Raw genomic sequence first — 12,219 nt, 5'->3', positions numbered from 1 at the left:
CCTGCCTCCCTGCTTAAAGTGGCATGGCTTTTGTATTCTCCTCACTAAGAGGCTAAACAAGAATAGACTCGCAAATCAGGAGGCCACTGAAACCATTACTGCAGGGGAAGAGGCAGCCTGAAGGTGAAGAAAGAAGTAGGAGAGGGAGGGAAAGGAAAGAGGGTGGCTACTCTGCGATTAGTTTAAGAATGTGTGTGTGTTTGAGAGAGAGTAAAGTGTGTGTGTGTGGGGGTCGAGGGTGAGCGCAAACACACACACGCACACACACACACACACACACACACACCCTGCATCGCAAGTTGTTTTCTCAACGCCGGGGTGGACTGTGCATTATCTCCAGCCCCGTGATTACTCGGCGACCCTAAAGGCCAGCGATCTGACCCGGGCAGCGTGATCCCCGCGAAGGAGAGGGAGTGAGGAGGGGAGGGGAGGAGAGGAGAAGGGTTGGGGGTTGAGACAACGAGGAAGCCAAGCAGATGCCAGTGCAATTAAAGCGACCGGGGAATGTGACGAATGCGGTCAATCTGTCAAACCACCCCTGAAGTCACAATATTACCTCCAAGATATACTGTGGTGCCTGCGGGGCCTTTGCAGAGATAAGATGGGGAGAGAAGGGCTGGATGGGTAGGGAGGCTTGAGGTGGGGTTGAAGAGGAGAGAGAGAGAGAGTGGAGGAGGAGGAGTGGGGGTCTCTGCCACTGCTCGCTGTCCTTTTTCCCACCACCCAATACCCTCACAACCAGCATATCACCCACTCTATCTCCCTCCTGCATACTCCAACACTCCCTATAATTGTCCTTTTCCCGTTCCATTTTCCTTTCAACTCCTCCTCTTCTTCTCCATCTCCTCCCCCCCTGTCAGCTACTCTCCTCTTTATCCCCTCAAGTCTCCCTAACACATACCTTTTCCTTTCTCCCTCAACCCTCAGTGGGAGTGTAAACACCTCGGAGAAAACCGAGGCTGAGGGGGCTTTTATAAACCGGGGGCCGTGTGAGGAGGCTTGACCACGGCTCTCCAGGTTCGCGGCCTTGACGCGACAGAGGGGAGTCGCAGAGGAGCTATAATAACACAAGTGAAAACATCCTTCTCATTATGTCTCACAGGAGCCGTCTGGTGTTCTTCTAAAAGGAGACTGCGAAGGTTGCTAAATAAGGTTTGTCTGAGGACACGGTGGAGGGCCGAACGTGAAAATGGAAACCTCTCTCCAGGGGAGCGAAAGAGAAGAATGAACTCCTAATCCAGAGAATCACAGAGTCAACACCAGCTACGATTACCAATTTGGCAAGAAAACACAAGTTAAAATGCATTAATCTGCTTTAGTCACTCACCTAAGGTACCGCAGGGTTTGTTCTTGTAGGTGCAGATGTCATACCTAAGGACGGGCAAAAAAAAGAGAACACAAATAATTAAATTAACTCTTTTTTTTTTTTTTAAACATGTACAGTATTTTCTTCCACTGGCTGTTTGCCATTCCATTCTTTCCAGGTTTAATCACACAGTCTGGCCAGATCTAATCTCAACCTTTAGCATAACAACAGCACATAATGAAGTCGTGACAGGCTTTGGTTCCAGAGAACACCTGGTTCACTCCTCCATCTATAGCGTTCATTAGCCTGTAGGAAATACAGAGCTCAGTGAGTGAGAGTAAAGTGAAAGGCCTCACTCGTGCTGTGCCCCTACTGTTAACCCCCGTAACTCACATACAGGTAATCCAATAGAGTGGAGGGGGGGGGGGGGGGGGGGGGAGAGAGAGAGAGAGAGAGAGAGAGAGAGAGAGAGAGAGAGAGAGAGAGAGAGAGAGAGGCCACAACACTCTGAGCCACATCATACATTTCAAATGAATGATCCAATCATTCCTAAAGCTTTTAATCTATTAAAACCAAGGGCACGGCAAATGTAATTTCATTCTTCTTCCCCCCCTCTGCCTCCTTCGCTCTCCCCATTAACTCCTCTTCCTCTCCCCCGTTTCTCCCCCTCCCTCCCAGTGGTGCAGCTCCAAACCACTGAGGTACAATCGTGACCTCGTTTGAGGACGTCTATTTGTTTTGATGTATTTCCCTAATTTCCCCTCTGTGTCTTTTTTTCAAACAAGGCGGCCTCCGACGTGACAAAGAAGCAACAGAGATGAAAACGTTGAACCACTTTAAATGTCCTGCTGGACATTGATTGGTGATGACGATGAGGAAGTATTTGTGGTAGAATATACTGATACTAACTGCAGGGATGATGTCTGCTTCCAGCGAGCCTGGTTATAACAACAGACCATGAACGTCTCACTTCTTATGATAATATTATTATGTGTCAAATAGTCATTACTTGTCATTTGAGTGTTGAGATAAGTGAGGACCTCGGACACATAATTAAAATATATTTAACTAATAGCAGGTCAATCTTCTTACATTTGTATACACTGAAAAGCAAAAGTTTCAGTAAAGTGTGGTGTATATATGTATATATAAATGAACAACTATTAAACAAACAAAATAATCATAACATATTTTTATGCCTTGGATCTAACGCTGCAACTAACGATTATTTTCATTATCGATAAATCCAAAGATTATTTCCTTTAATAATCGTTAAATCGTTCTTAAAAGGTCAGAAAATGGAGAGAAATCACCTAATCGTCTAAATGTGTATCCGACCAACACTCTGAAACCCAAAGATATTCAGTTTCCAATGGCACAAAACAGCTGGAGACTCTTACATTAGAGAACGATTTATGGACTAATCGTTTCAATTTTGAATCACTGATCCAAAGACAAAAACACTCCAGAAGTATAAATTAAATTAAGTGTCCTCTGAGTGAAATTCCGCATCGAGCACCTTAAAATCATACGGAACCTTTTTTGGTGCATTCCACCCATTGCGAGGAATGTCTGACTGCTCCTCCAGACATGGTGGTTAATGAGGGCTTCCTGGTGTCTACCATCAGCTATTTATACTATCTCCAATGTTAGCATCTCTGAGCTCAGCTGCCTCCTCCCCACAGCTTTTTATCTCATTATCTCTCGCCTTGTTTTTACTCGTTATACTTTACTGACTCCATATTCACCAATATTTCATCATATGTGATTTACTGAGGTATATTAAGGGCATGCCCTTCCAGCAACGTTGACGTGGGCCATCAACAGGCAACATTAGCTGTGCAAAACTGACACTAGCCCACCTGCATACAATGACGAGACGTTTTTCCCTTATTTACTGCTGCTGGTTGTGTTTTTGAGGTTTTACAACTGTAACAATGGATCACATCAACGAGTTAGCAATTACAATGCTTACTCGCTGTTGTTTAACAGGTATACGATGTTCCCCATCTTTGTTTAGCTTGTTAGCAAGCTAACATTTGCTAATTGACCCTACGCTAAGCCCCTCCCCCCTTGGTAGCTGTTGATAGGCCTTGTCAAACGCTTTTTAATTCTGGCGATTACACTTCAAAAATGTACATTTACACTTCAAAACTCATAAAATAGGTGTTCATTTGTGAACAAAACACGTAAGTATCATGAATGTTTGTTTGACACACAGTTTATTTTCTGCGATAATCCAAAATCCAAAGAAAAAAATCCCGCATTTTGTTCGGGGAACCAGTGCGATGCTAACTTCCAGGTTGGCCAACAAAAATACTCATCCCTGCAGCACCTGTACTTTCCTTGTGGGTGGCGCAGTTTGACATGTTTAAAATGCAGCGCCCCCTTGTGGTGTATCTGTGAGTCAACAAGTTACAAGCCGGTAGCGTGAGTTGTTTGGTATCTAAAAACAATGACAACAGGTGATCACATCTATCATCGATATATAAAACCTCATGACCTGTTGCATCTGGACTCTACTAAGCAGCCTTTCGTTGCCGGTGCTTAGTGAAGCTAAAACCACCAATAAAAAGAGGAGCCAAAGGAGCTGTAGAACATCAACTGACAGACAACAAGCAAGAGCACACTAATGATAGAAAGGCTGTTTCGTACATAGCCCAGGGAGTCAAAACGCTTGGCTTTAGCCCATGTCAATCACAGAACGCAATCCTCTCTCTAGTGGGGGGGATGTATATACTTTAGTTGCTAGGTAATGTGGCCAAAACAGTTCTGGCAACAATGAAGCCTATTCCAGGTAATGACAGAGGTTTGCTGTTTTATAGCAACACCCTCGACATAAATTGCAGCGTGACTTCTGTAAAAAAAAACAAAAAACAGCACATTTAGTTTTCAGAAGTGAAGTCTGTTCCCATCAGCTTTCACACTTACAGGTAAAGTTTGTGCACGTGAACTGGACATTTGGAGGTTTCAGCACTGAAGCTGCTGGTCACCTCTGTTAGCGAACCCACACACACACACACACACACACACACACACACACACACACACACACACAGCTACAGTCTGAAGCTGAACCGGGACTCCATGGCTTTTAACAAGCACAGAAAATAACCTGCAACCTATTTGCTCAAAATGAGAAGATAAGTGCTACTTACAGCGAACGTAACAACTGAAACTCGTTCTCTTTGAAGTACATGAATCCATGCTGGATCATTATTCTGCCGTGTGAGCAAAAATGTAGTCCGTGCGTGTGCAGAAGAAGTGAGCCGACACTTACCGGGTGATTAGGACAGCGTTGTCATGGTGGGCCATCCCGTTTTCAGGAATGCTGTTGCCGTCGCTGTGGTGAGATAGGATGGACTTCTGCCACTTACAAAAACTGTCCAGAGACTTGTCAGCATGGTGGTTAATCTCCAGGTTAGGCTGCAAAAGACAACACAACACACATGCAGAACAGTGCAACTTGACACTGTATTACAAAACAAAACCATATGATATAGCACAAAACAATTTGTTACAGTACATTACAGTATCGCGTCGTATTATGTCATAACATAAGGCAACATAGCGTATCGTATCGTGTCGTATCGTGACTTATTGTGTCGTATTGCGTCGTATCGTGACTTATCGTGTCGTATCGTGACTTATTGTGGCATAGCGTGACTTATTGTGTCGTATTGTGTCGTATCTTGTCGTATCTTGTCGTATCTTGTCGTAACGTGTCGTATCTTGATGTATCGTGTCGTATCTTGATGTATCGTGTCGTATCTTGTCGTAACGTGTCGTATCTTGATGTATCTTGATGAATCTTGATGTATCGTGTCGTATCTTGATGTATCTTGTCGTATCGTGTCGTATCTTGATGTATCTTGTCGTATCGTGTCGTATCTTGTCGTATCGTGTCGTATCGTGTCGTATCTTGTCGTATCTTGTCGTAACGTATCGTATCTTGATGTATCTTGATGTATCTTGTCGTATCGTGTCGTATCTTGTCGTATCATGTTGTATCTTGTCGTATCTTGTCATATCGTGTCGTATCTTGTCGTATCTTGATGTATCATGTCGTATCGTGTCGTATCTTGTCGTATCGTGTCGTATCTTGTCGTATCTTGTCGTATCTTGTCGTATCTTGACGTATCGTGTCGTATCTTGTCGTAACGTGACTTATCGTGTAGAATCATGTCGTATCTTGTCGTAACGTGTCGTAACTTGATGTATCGTGTCGTAACTTGATGTATCGTGTCGTATCTTGTCGTATCTTGTCGTATCGTGTCGTATCTTGTCGTAACGTGACTTATCGTGTAGAATCATGTTGTATCTTGTCGTAACGTGTCGTATCTTGATGTATCGTGTCGTATCTTGATGTATCTTGTCGTATCTTGATGTATCGTGTCGTATCTTGATGTATCTTGTCGTATCTTGATGTATCGTGTCGTATCTTGATGTATCGTGTCGTATCTTGTCGTATCTTGATGTATCGTGTCGTATCTTGATGTATCGTGTCGTATCTTGTCGTATCGTGTCGTATCTTGACGTATCGTGTCGTATCTTGTCGTAACGTGACTTATCGTGTAGAATCATGTTGTATCTTGTCGTAACGTGTCGTATCTTGATGTATCGTGTCGTATCTTGTCGTAACGTGTCGTATCTTGATGTATCGTGTCGTATCTTGTCGTAACGTGTCGTATCTTGATGTATCGTGTCGTATCTTGTCGTAACGTGTCGTATCTTGTCGTATCGTGTAGAATCATGTTGTATCTTGACGTATCTTGTCGTAACGTGTCGTATCTTGACGTATCGTGTCGTATCTTGTCGTATCTTGTCATATCGTGACTTATCGTGTAGAATCATGTTGTATCGGGTCGTATCTTGCCGTAACGTGACGTATCTTGTCGTATCTTTTCGGATCATTTTGTATCTTGTTGCATCATGTAGAATCATGTTGTATCGTGTTGTATTTAGTTGTTTTTTAATGCTTTTTTTCGTGCTGAATGACTTATTTCCCCAAAAACGTATGAGCACATATCTGGTAAACACAAGAAGTAAAGTGGTGCTTTTGAGTAATTCTCTGTGGAGAAACTCAGGTTTACAGATCTGTCGATTAAATCAAGATAAGTCAACTGAGTGTTGGTCGACTCAGAATGTCTTTGGTCAAGGACATCCTGAGAGTTATATGAGTCAAAGAAGTAATAAAACAAGGATGTGATTATTAGAAAAAGCAGGAGATGTGGAAAGAAGACAAGCAGGAGAAAAAGGAACTGAGGAAGCCGTAGTAGAGTCTGCAAAATGCATCTAAAGTAAATCCATGAATGTAATGGGTTCAACTATAGGAAACCATTGCATCGCCCCTCAGTGATTCACTTTAACCATAAAATGTTTGTTATGCACCGGTATGTTCAGATAAACTGGTACTTCCCTCCTTATGGATCAAAGCGCGGCTCCATTATACATGAAAACTTGTTTGATGCTACATAAAGAGCCGCTACGAGCCCTTTAGAAGAAAAAAAAAACAGATGCTAGGAAGCATTCTGTTTCTCTCATCACACGAACATACACATGTACAGTGCATGTAAGAATCCTCAATCGAGGCTCCCTGAGGGAAGATGCCGGAGCACATCTTTCATCTGAAGTGGTGGCCATATGGTGAATAGTCTCTCTCTCTTCCCTTCAACCACATAAAATACTGCAGCTCACTCACGCCAAGCGGATCAGTTATACACTCGCTACAGGTGAATGTACAGACATTATAAAAAAAATTTAAAAAAGGGCTCACGGTACTAACAACTGTGATAATACTACACGGATGATTTAGTGAAATGAATAAGAAAAACAGGTTGAGGTAGAAAGAGGGTCTTTGTTACCTGATCTTCAGTCAGAACAATCAACCGGGTCACAATAATGTTCACAACATTTCCTAGACTGGCATCACGGTAAAGTTTGGCAACCTGACCTCCAGAAAAGAAGAAAAGACACAAAGTCAGACAAATTGTGTCCAAATGTCACCAACATCTGCTCAAATCAACCATTAAGCACTGAACCACATTACTGCGCACGGTGGTACTCGGATCCTTTACTTCAGTAAAAGTACTAATACAACTCTGTGAAAGTACTCCACTACAAGTAAAGTTCCTGTATTCAAAACCTCACTGGAGTAAAAGTATCAGCAAAATCCTTTATATCCTGATGTCTAGTTTAATCTCCATCAATGCATCATATTCTATAAGATCATCAGATGTTTGTAGAGAAGAGGTTCTCTGTCCTGTGAGAACCACGTATCTCTACAAAGAACAAAGAGCCTGTTTTCAGCTTTGTGTAGATGAATTTTGATTTAGCTGAAGAAGTAGGAGAACGTTCTCAACACATAAAGGAACACTTCACCCTTCAGTTTATCACAAACATTCAACATCAACACATCTGGAGATACGCCAAAAAACTGTCATCGAAAAGTACCTAAAGCTGTCAGACTGGAGTAAAAACGCACATTCAATGTTGAGCCAGACATCAAAATGACCAAAAAGTAGGATCAAACTTACAATATTCATCACGGACAAGATGTAGTGCTCGATGTCTTTGCGTCCGTGATAACCGACCATCATTTTATCAGCCACCACGAGCGTCTCCACGAAGCGCTCGGAGCTGATGGAGCGCCTCTGTCTGTGGGTGCCGTTCGCCTGCTCGCTGTCGTTTTGGGGCGCGGTGGGCGAGCGGACAGGTGAAGGTGTGCTAAACTGGCAAGGTGCGCTGCTTTTAATGAGGTCTGTGGACGACAGGGAGACAAAGTCAGGTCATGCAGCCAATTACGAACTGCCAAATTATGAAGCGTCATCTGTTTGAGGGAGAGCTGGTCTGGGGGAATCTGCCCCTTTGAACCTTTGCAGCTAAAGTATTTTGCTTTATGACCCAGATGCTCTGGGAAAAAGCTATAAGACGGTACATGTTGGGGCATGCAAGCTTCCTGGTGATGACAGCCTTTGCTGTTTCTTATAAGAGCTTGGCCCAAATACCTAAATATCCACCTGGTTCTTCTTTTTTTTTTTTTCAAATCCGTCATATCTCAGTAGACGCAGCTCTCTGGTTGGAATTGTTTGAATCTGAACATGATTCTATAAATAGGATTTGTGCTTCTATAAAAGTTGAAGGCAAGAGCTCTCAATGCACTGAGGGGCCTTTTTTATGAAAGCTTTCTGTTACGGGTTGAAAGGTGTCCAGGCCAGGAGCAACTATAGCACACAAGAGGCCCGGTCATGTCGCACCAGAACCTGGGCCTACAACCAAACCAGCACTTCCTCTTAACCTGCTGTGTAAAGTTATTCCTTTACGTCAGTCCTACCCACACAGAGTCCAACCCAGATGGAGGTTTAACCAACCTGAAATGCCACAGCTGAGCTCCTGGCTATGCTCTTGTGGTGAGGGAATGGCAGACATTTTATAAATAACATGTTGCTGTGCTTCTTCCAGGTTCCATTCACTGGAGGCGGTGGAGGATATGTTCTTTAATGGCTCTATCAAATACTGTTCCTCCTCTGTTGTTATGACACCATGCTTGTTGGGGAGAGAAAAAAAAAAATCACACAGGTTACAAACACAAGCAAACAGTGTTGCTAAACGCACAAATTATACCAAAAATTCAGGAAAAAGCAACCTACATTTTTCATACTTTTTGTTCTATTCTTTTTTCTTTTTTTTTTTTTTTTACACAAGGCAGCTCAGTTTACTTTTAACTGTGTGCTCAGACAGAACAGGGATTTAAATTTGGACTGAAGATGAGTGACGTAGAGACGGCGTATACGGCTCTGCTAGTGGCAGCAGCGACCTGTCAATCACTGTGTAGCCCCGCCCCTAAAGCATACCCTGCTTTATGGTCTGTTTGACTCTAAATGGACCATAATTTACTAAATGAACATCATGCTGTATTGAAGCAGACTTGAAACTAGAGATTGGGACCATAAACGCACATAGAAAACGGGGCATGAGGAGTTTGAAAGTCTGACGAACGACGCCATTGAGTTGCATTATGGGAAATGTAGGACTTTTGAATACTAGGGACTAAAAGTCAGGATATCTCAGTCTTTACTGCTGCAATTTTGACCATTTCTTCCTTATTTTGTCTCTTGCAAGCCTACCAACGTGTGGATGAATGATACTTAAAAGCTGTGAAGTAGCCCTTTAAATAACTAATACACTCCCTCATGTCATGTGACCTCCTCCTGCTGATGGGGTCACGTTTTCTCATCGAGTTCTTAGAAAACAAAACTTTGTCTCTGCAAAAACCTACAACACAAACAAGTAACCACACATCACACCAGCGCACACAGAAACCCACTCGATGAGTGTGTGACGTCAGAGATCTCAAACCCGTCCAGACAGCTGATTACATTAAAAAGCACAGACACAGTTTTGTCCATTTTTGGTGCTGCTAGAAAAAAGCTAAACGCTAATTCAATTTATGATACTCTGTGTGGGTCTTGCCAACACATTTGGCTACACGTTTTCCCCTCATGATTACATTTGCCAATAAGAAGCAGGGCCTATTTCTCTTTTTATTTTCCTTCTTTAGAGTTATTCTGAAGCATAACAGCTATTAAAACGTTCTCCAACGTCTTGATTAGTAAAGAGAAGCTAAACAGTCACACAGTCTGTGGATAGAGGACTAAAAGCTCAGACGGGATAATTTGATGCCTTGTTAGTATTGCTCAGGAAGTAATATCTATGATTATTTAACAAATCACAAGAAAGGATCAAATGTGATCTCAACCGCTGAGGCTCCTAAAATGTGAGGATAAAGCGTGATATCCAAACGCTCTTCACTAACAGATCGCCAACAAGCTTTTCCTCCGGGAGCATCACCTCGCCGCTCGCTGCCTGCAGAGACTCAGTGTGCCAAGTGGAAGGAAGCCAAGATTCTGCTGAGCAAACTACAATTGGTCTAATCCTCTGGCGCTGCGTCTGAAAGATTGGCTGCCATGAGTGCAGCACAAGTTCGCTTTATATATTAGTTATCTGGCATTAGCATCGGGGGATTGTTTGAGGTCGGCGGGGTGAGCGTTTTGTGGCTCAAAGTGCAAAGTTAAGAGAGGAGAAAATGTCTCACCAGGCCCTTGCAGTTGCTGAGCGCCACCCTGGTCGTGCTGTGCTGATTTTGCAAGAATCCAACATAGTGACAGTTATCTACCATGTTGTGCCGCCACTCCAGGCCTTCCCGTCCCCAATACTCCACTGTGAAATGTTTCGATACCAGGTGGGGGTTGAGTGTCAGGTTTAGGTGAAAGTGCTTCCCGTAGGCCGACAGCCTGTAGAACAGCCGGGTGTGCGGCTGGGGGTCCGGGTCCAAAGCGGGCAGCTGCCCCATGGCGGGGTCCGCCGCCGCCCCGCGTCTCCGCCGGCCCGGCCGGTGGTGCTTCACAGTGTAGCTCAGGAACTCTCCGCTCTCGTCCACCCGCATCGGGACAGTCACCTGGTAGTGCTGCAGGTAGGACAGGAACTCCTCTTTTTACAGGAGAAGAAGAAGAAGAAGAAGAAGAAGAAGAAGAAGAGAGAGAAGAGTGTGATGATGAGCATGCAATACATAAAATAAATCTACCCGTCCACCTGCAGCACGTCATACCTTGAGAGTTGTGTGAAAGTCTTTGAAATTCAGAAGCGGCCATCACCACCAGGCTCAGTGTCCAAGTCAGCGTCTTCCACAAAATTTCCATAGTTCGGCGAAGAGGTGTGACATGGGGTGGAGGGTAGAGGGCGCTACAAATGGGTTAGGAGCACGCAATGGGTCCGGTGCCACACCATAACAAGTCCATGGTTGGTGTCCTTCACTTGAATGCTCTCGTGATGCTCGCGGGCTCATCCAGGGGTCCTCAGATTCCTCCCGATGGCGAGCGCCTCCACGTCTCACTGGCCTCTGGGTTCATGTCAGCAGCTCGCAGAAAACACCGTAATCCATCAGACACACAGTCGCTCTCAGGTGTGACTCCAAAACAGGAAGCTCTATATTGGAAGCTTGTCTGGACCGATCCATCTGCATTCCTGTGGAGGAAATCAATCAGAGGGTCAAATGATCCGTCATTTATTGGGATCATCGCTTCATCAGATTGTTGTTTGTCCCACAGCTGAAATAATTAGTCAATTAATTCATCTGCAACCATTCTTATAACTGATTGATAATTTTAGTCATTTTCTTTCAGCAAAGAATTCTCAACATTTGCTTCCCAGCTTCACAGATGTGACGATATGCTGCCTGTTGCTGGTTTATTTCATTTTAAATGGAATATAGTTTGATTTTTGGATTAAATCTATCAATTTTAAGTTGCCACCTTGCACTCTGGTCTTCATTTTCCACTATTTTATGAAATAAATCATAAAAAACAATACAAATTCTCATATATGATGATTTTCTCTTCAACGATTCATCATTTTATCGAATAAATGTCATAAAAGAGTGAAACAAAACGCCAAAACTGCTTCTTTTATCTGACCAACAGTCCCCAAAACACAAAGATATTCACTTCAAAACGAAAAAAAAACCCAAGAACAAACAGCAAATCTTCACACTTATGAAGCTGGAGCCAGAAAGTTGGACTGAAACGATTAATCGACTGATTTTCTCCTGATCAATTAAGTGACTAATCCCGGCAGGTTTAACTGAACATCTAATACAAAGTTAAACATCGTATAATGAACGTTTGTAGTTTGTTCATGTTGGTTTCTCACTCAAACCCATCGCATAACTTGAAATTACCAGGAACAACTCTGATTTTTAGACACATTTTTTCGCCACGTGCACTTATTAATTCAACATGCATCTGACAGTTTAACGACCGGCGACCTCAAAGCGAGTCTACACAGCGGGATTGAACCGTAATAACCACAATGTCCACCGGTGATATCATTGTCGTGCACGTTGTGGGTTTCTTTTT

General features: G+C 43.4%; 1 protein-coding gene across 2 annotated transcripts in view; it reads right to left on the bottom strand.

The window, feature by feature from the left end:
- The window catches only part of adamts6 (ADAM metallopeptidase with thrombospondin type 1 motif, 6), a 54,363-nt gene extending 43,039 nt beyond the window's left edge, over positions 1-11,324 (bottom strand). For both annotated transcript variants that reach the window (XM_068706477.1, XM_068706478.1), the window contains exons 1-7: positions 10,914-11,324; positions 10,401-10,795; positions 8,677-8,851; positions 7,843-8,066; positions 7,171-7,254; positions 4,587-4,732; positions 1,328-1,371 (exon numbers count right to left, since the gene is read on the bottom strand). In XM_068706477.1, the coding sequence (XP_068562578.1) occupies positions 1,328-1,371; positions 4,587-4,732; positions 7,171-7,254; positions 7,843-8,066; positions 8,677-8,851; positions 10,401-10,795; positions 10,914-11,004 (1,159 nt within the window). In that variant the 5' untranslated portion in view covers positions 11,005-11,324. The remainder of the gene's footprint in view (positions 1-1,327; positions 1,372-4,586; positions 4,733-7,170; positions 7,255-7,842; positions 8,067-8,676; positions 8,852-10,400; positions 10,796-10,913) is intronic.
- Positions 11,325-12,219: the final 895 nt, after the last annotated feature.

The sequence above is a fragment of the Cebidichthys violaceus genome, unplaced genomic scaffold (genome assembly GCF_023349555.1).
Source record: "Cebidichthys violaceus isolate CVI_PGR_0920_01 unplaced genomic scaffold, fCebVio1.0.p SCAF_12, whole genome shotgun sequence".
Lineage (NCBI taxonomy): Eukaryota > Metazoa > Chordata > Actinopteri > Perciformes > Stichaeidae > Cebidichthys > Cebidichthys violaceus.
The sequence above is the reverse complement of the archived record's forward strand: the minus strand, read 5'-3'. Positions and strand labels throughout refer to the sequence as shown.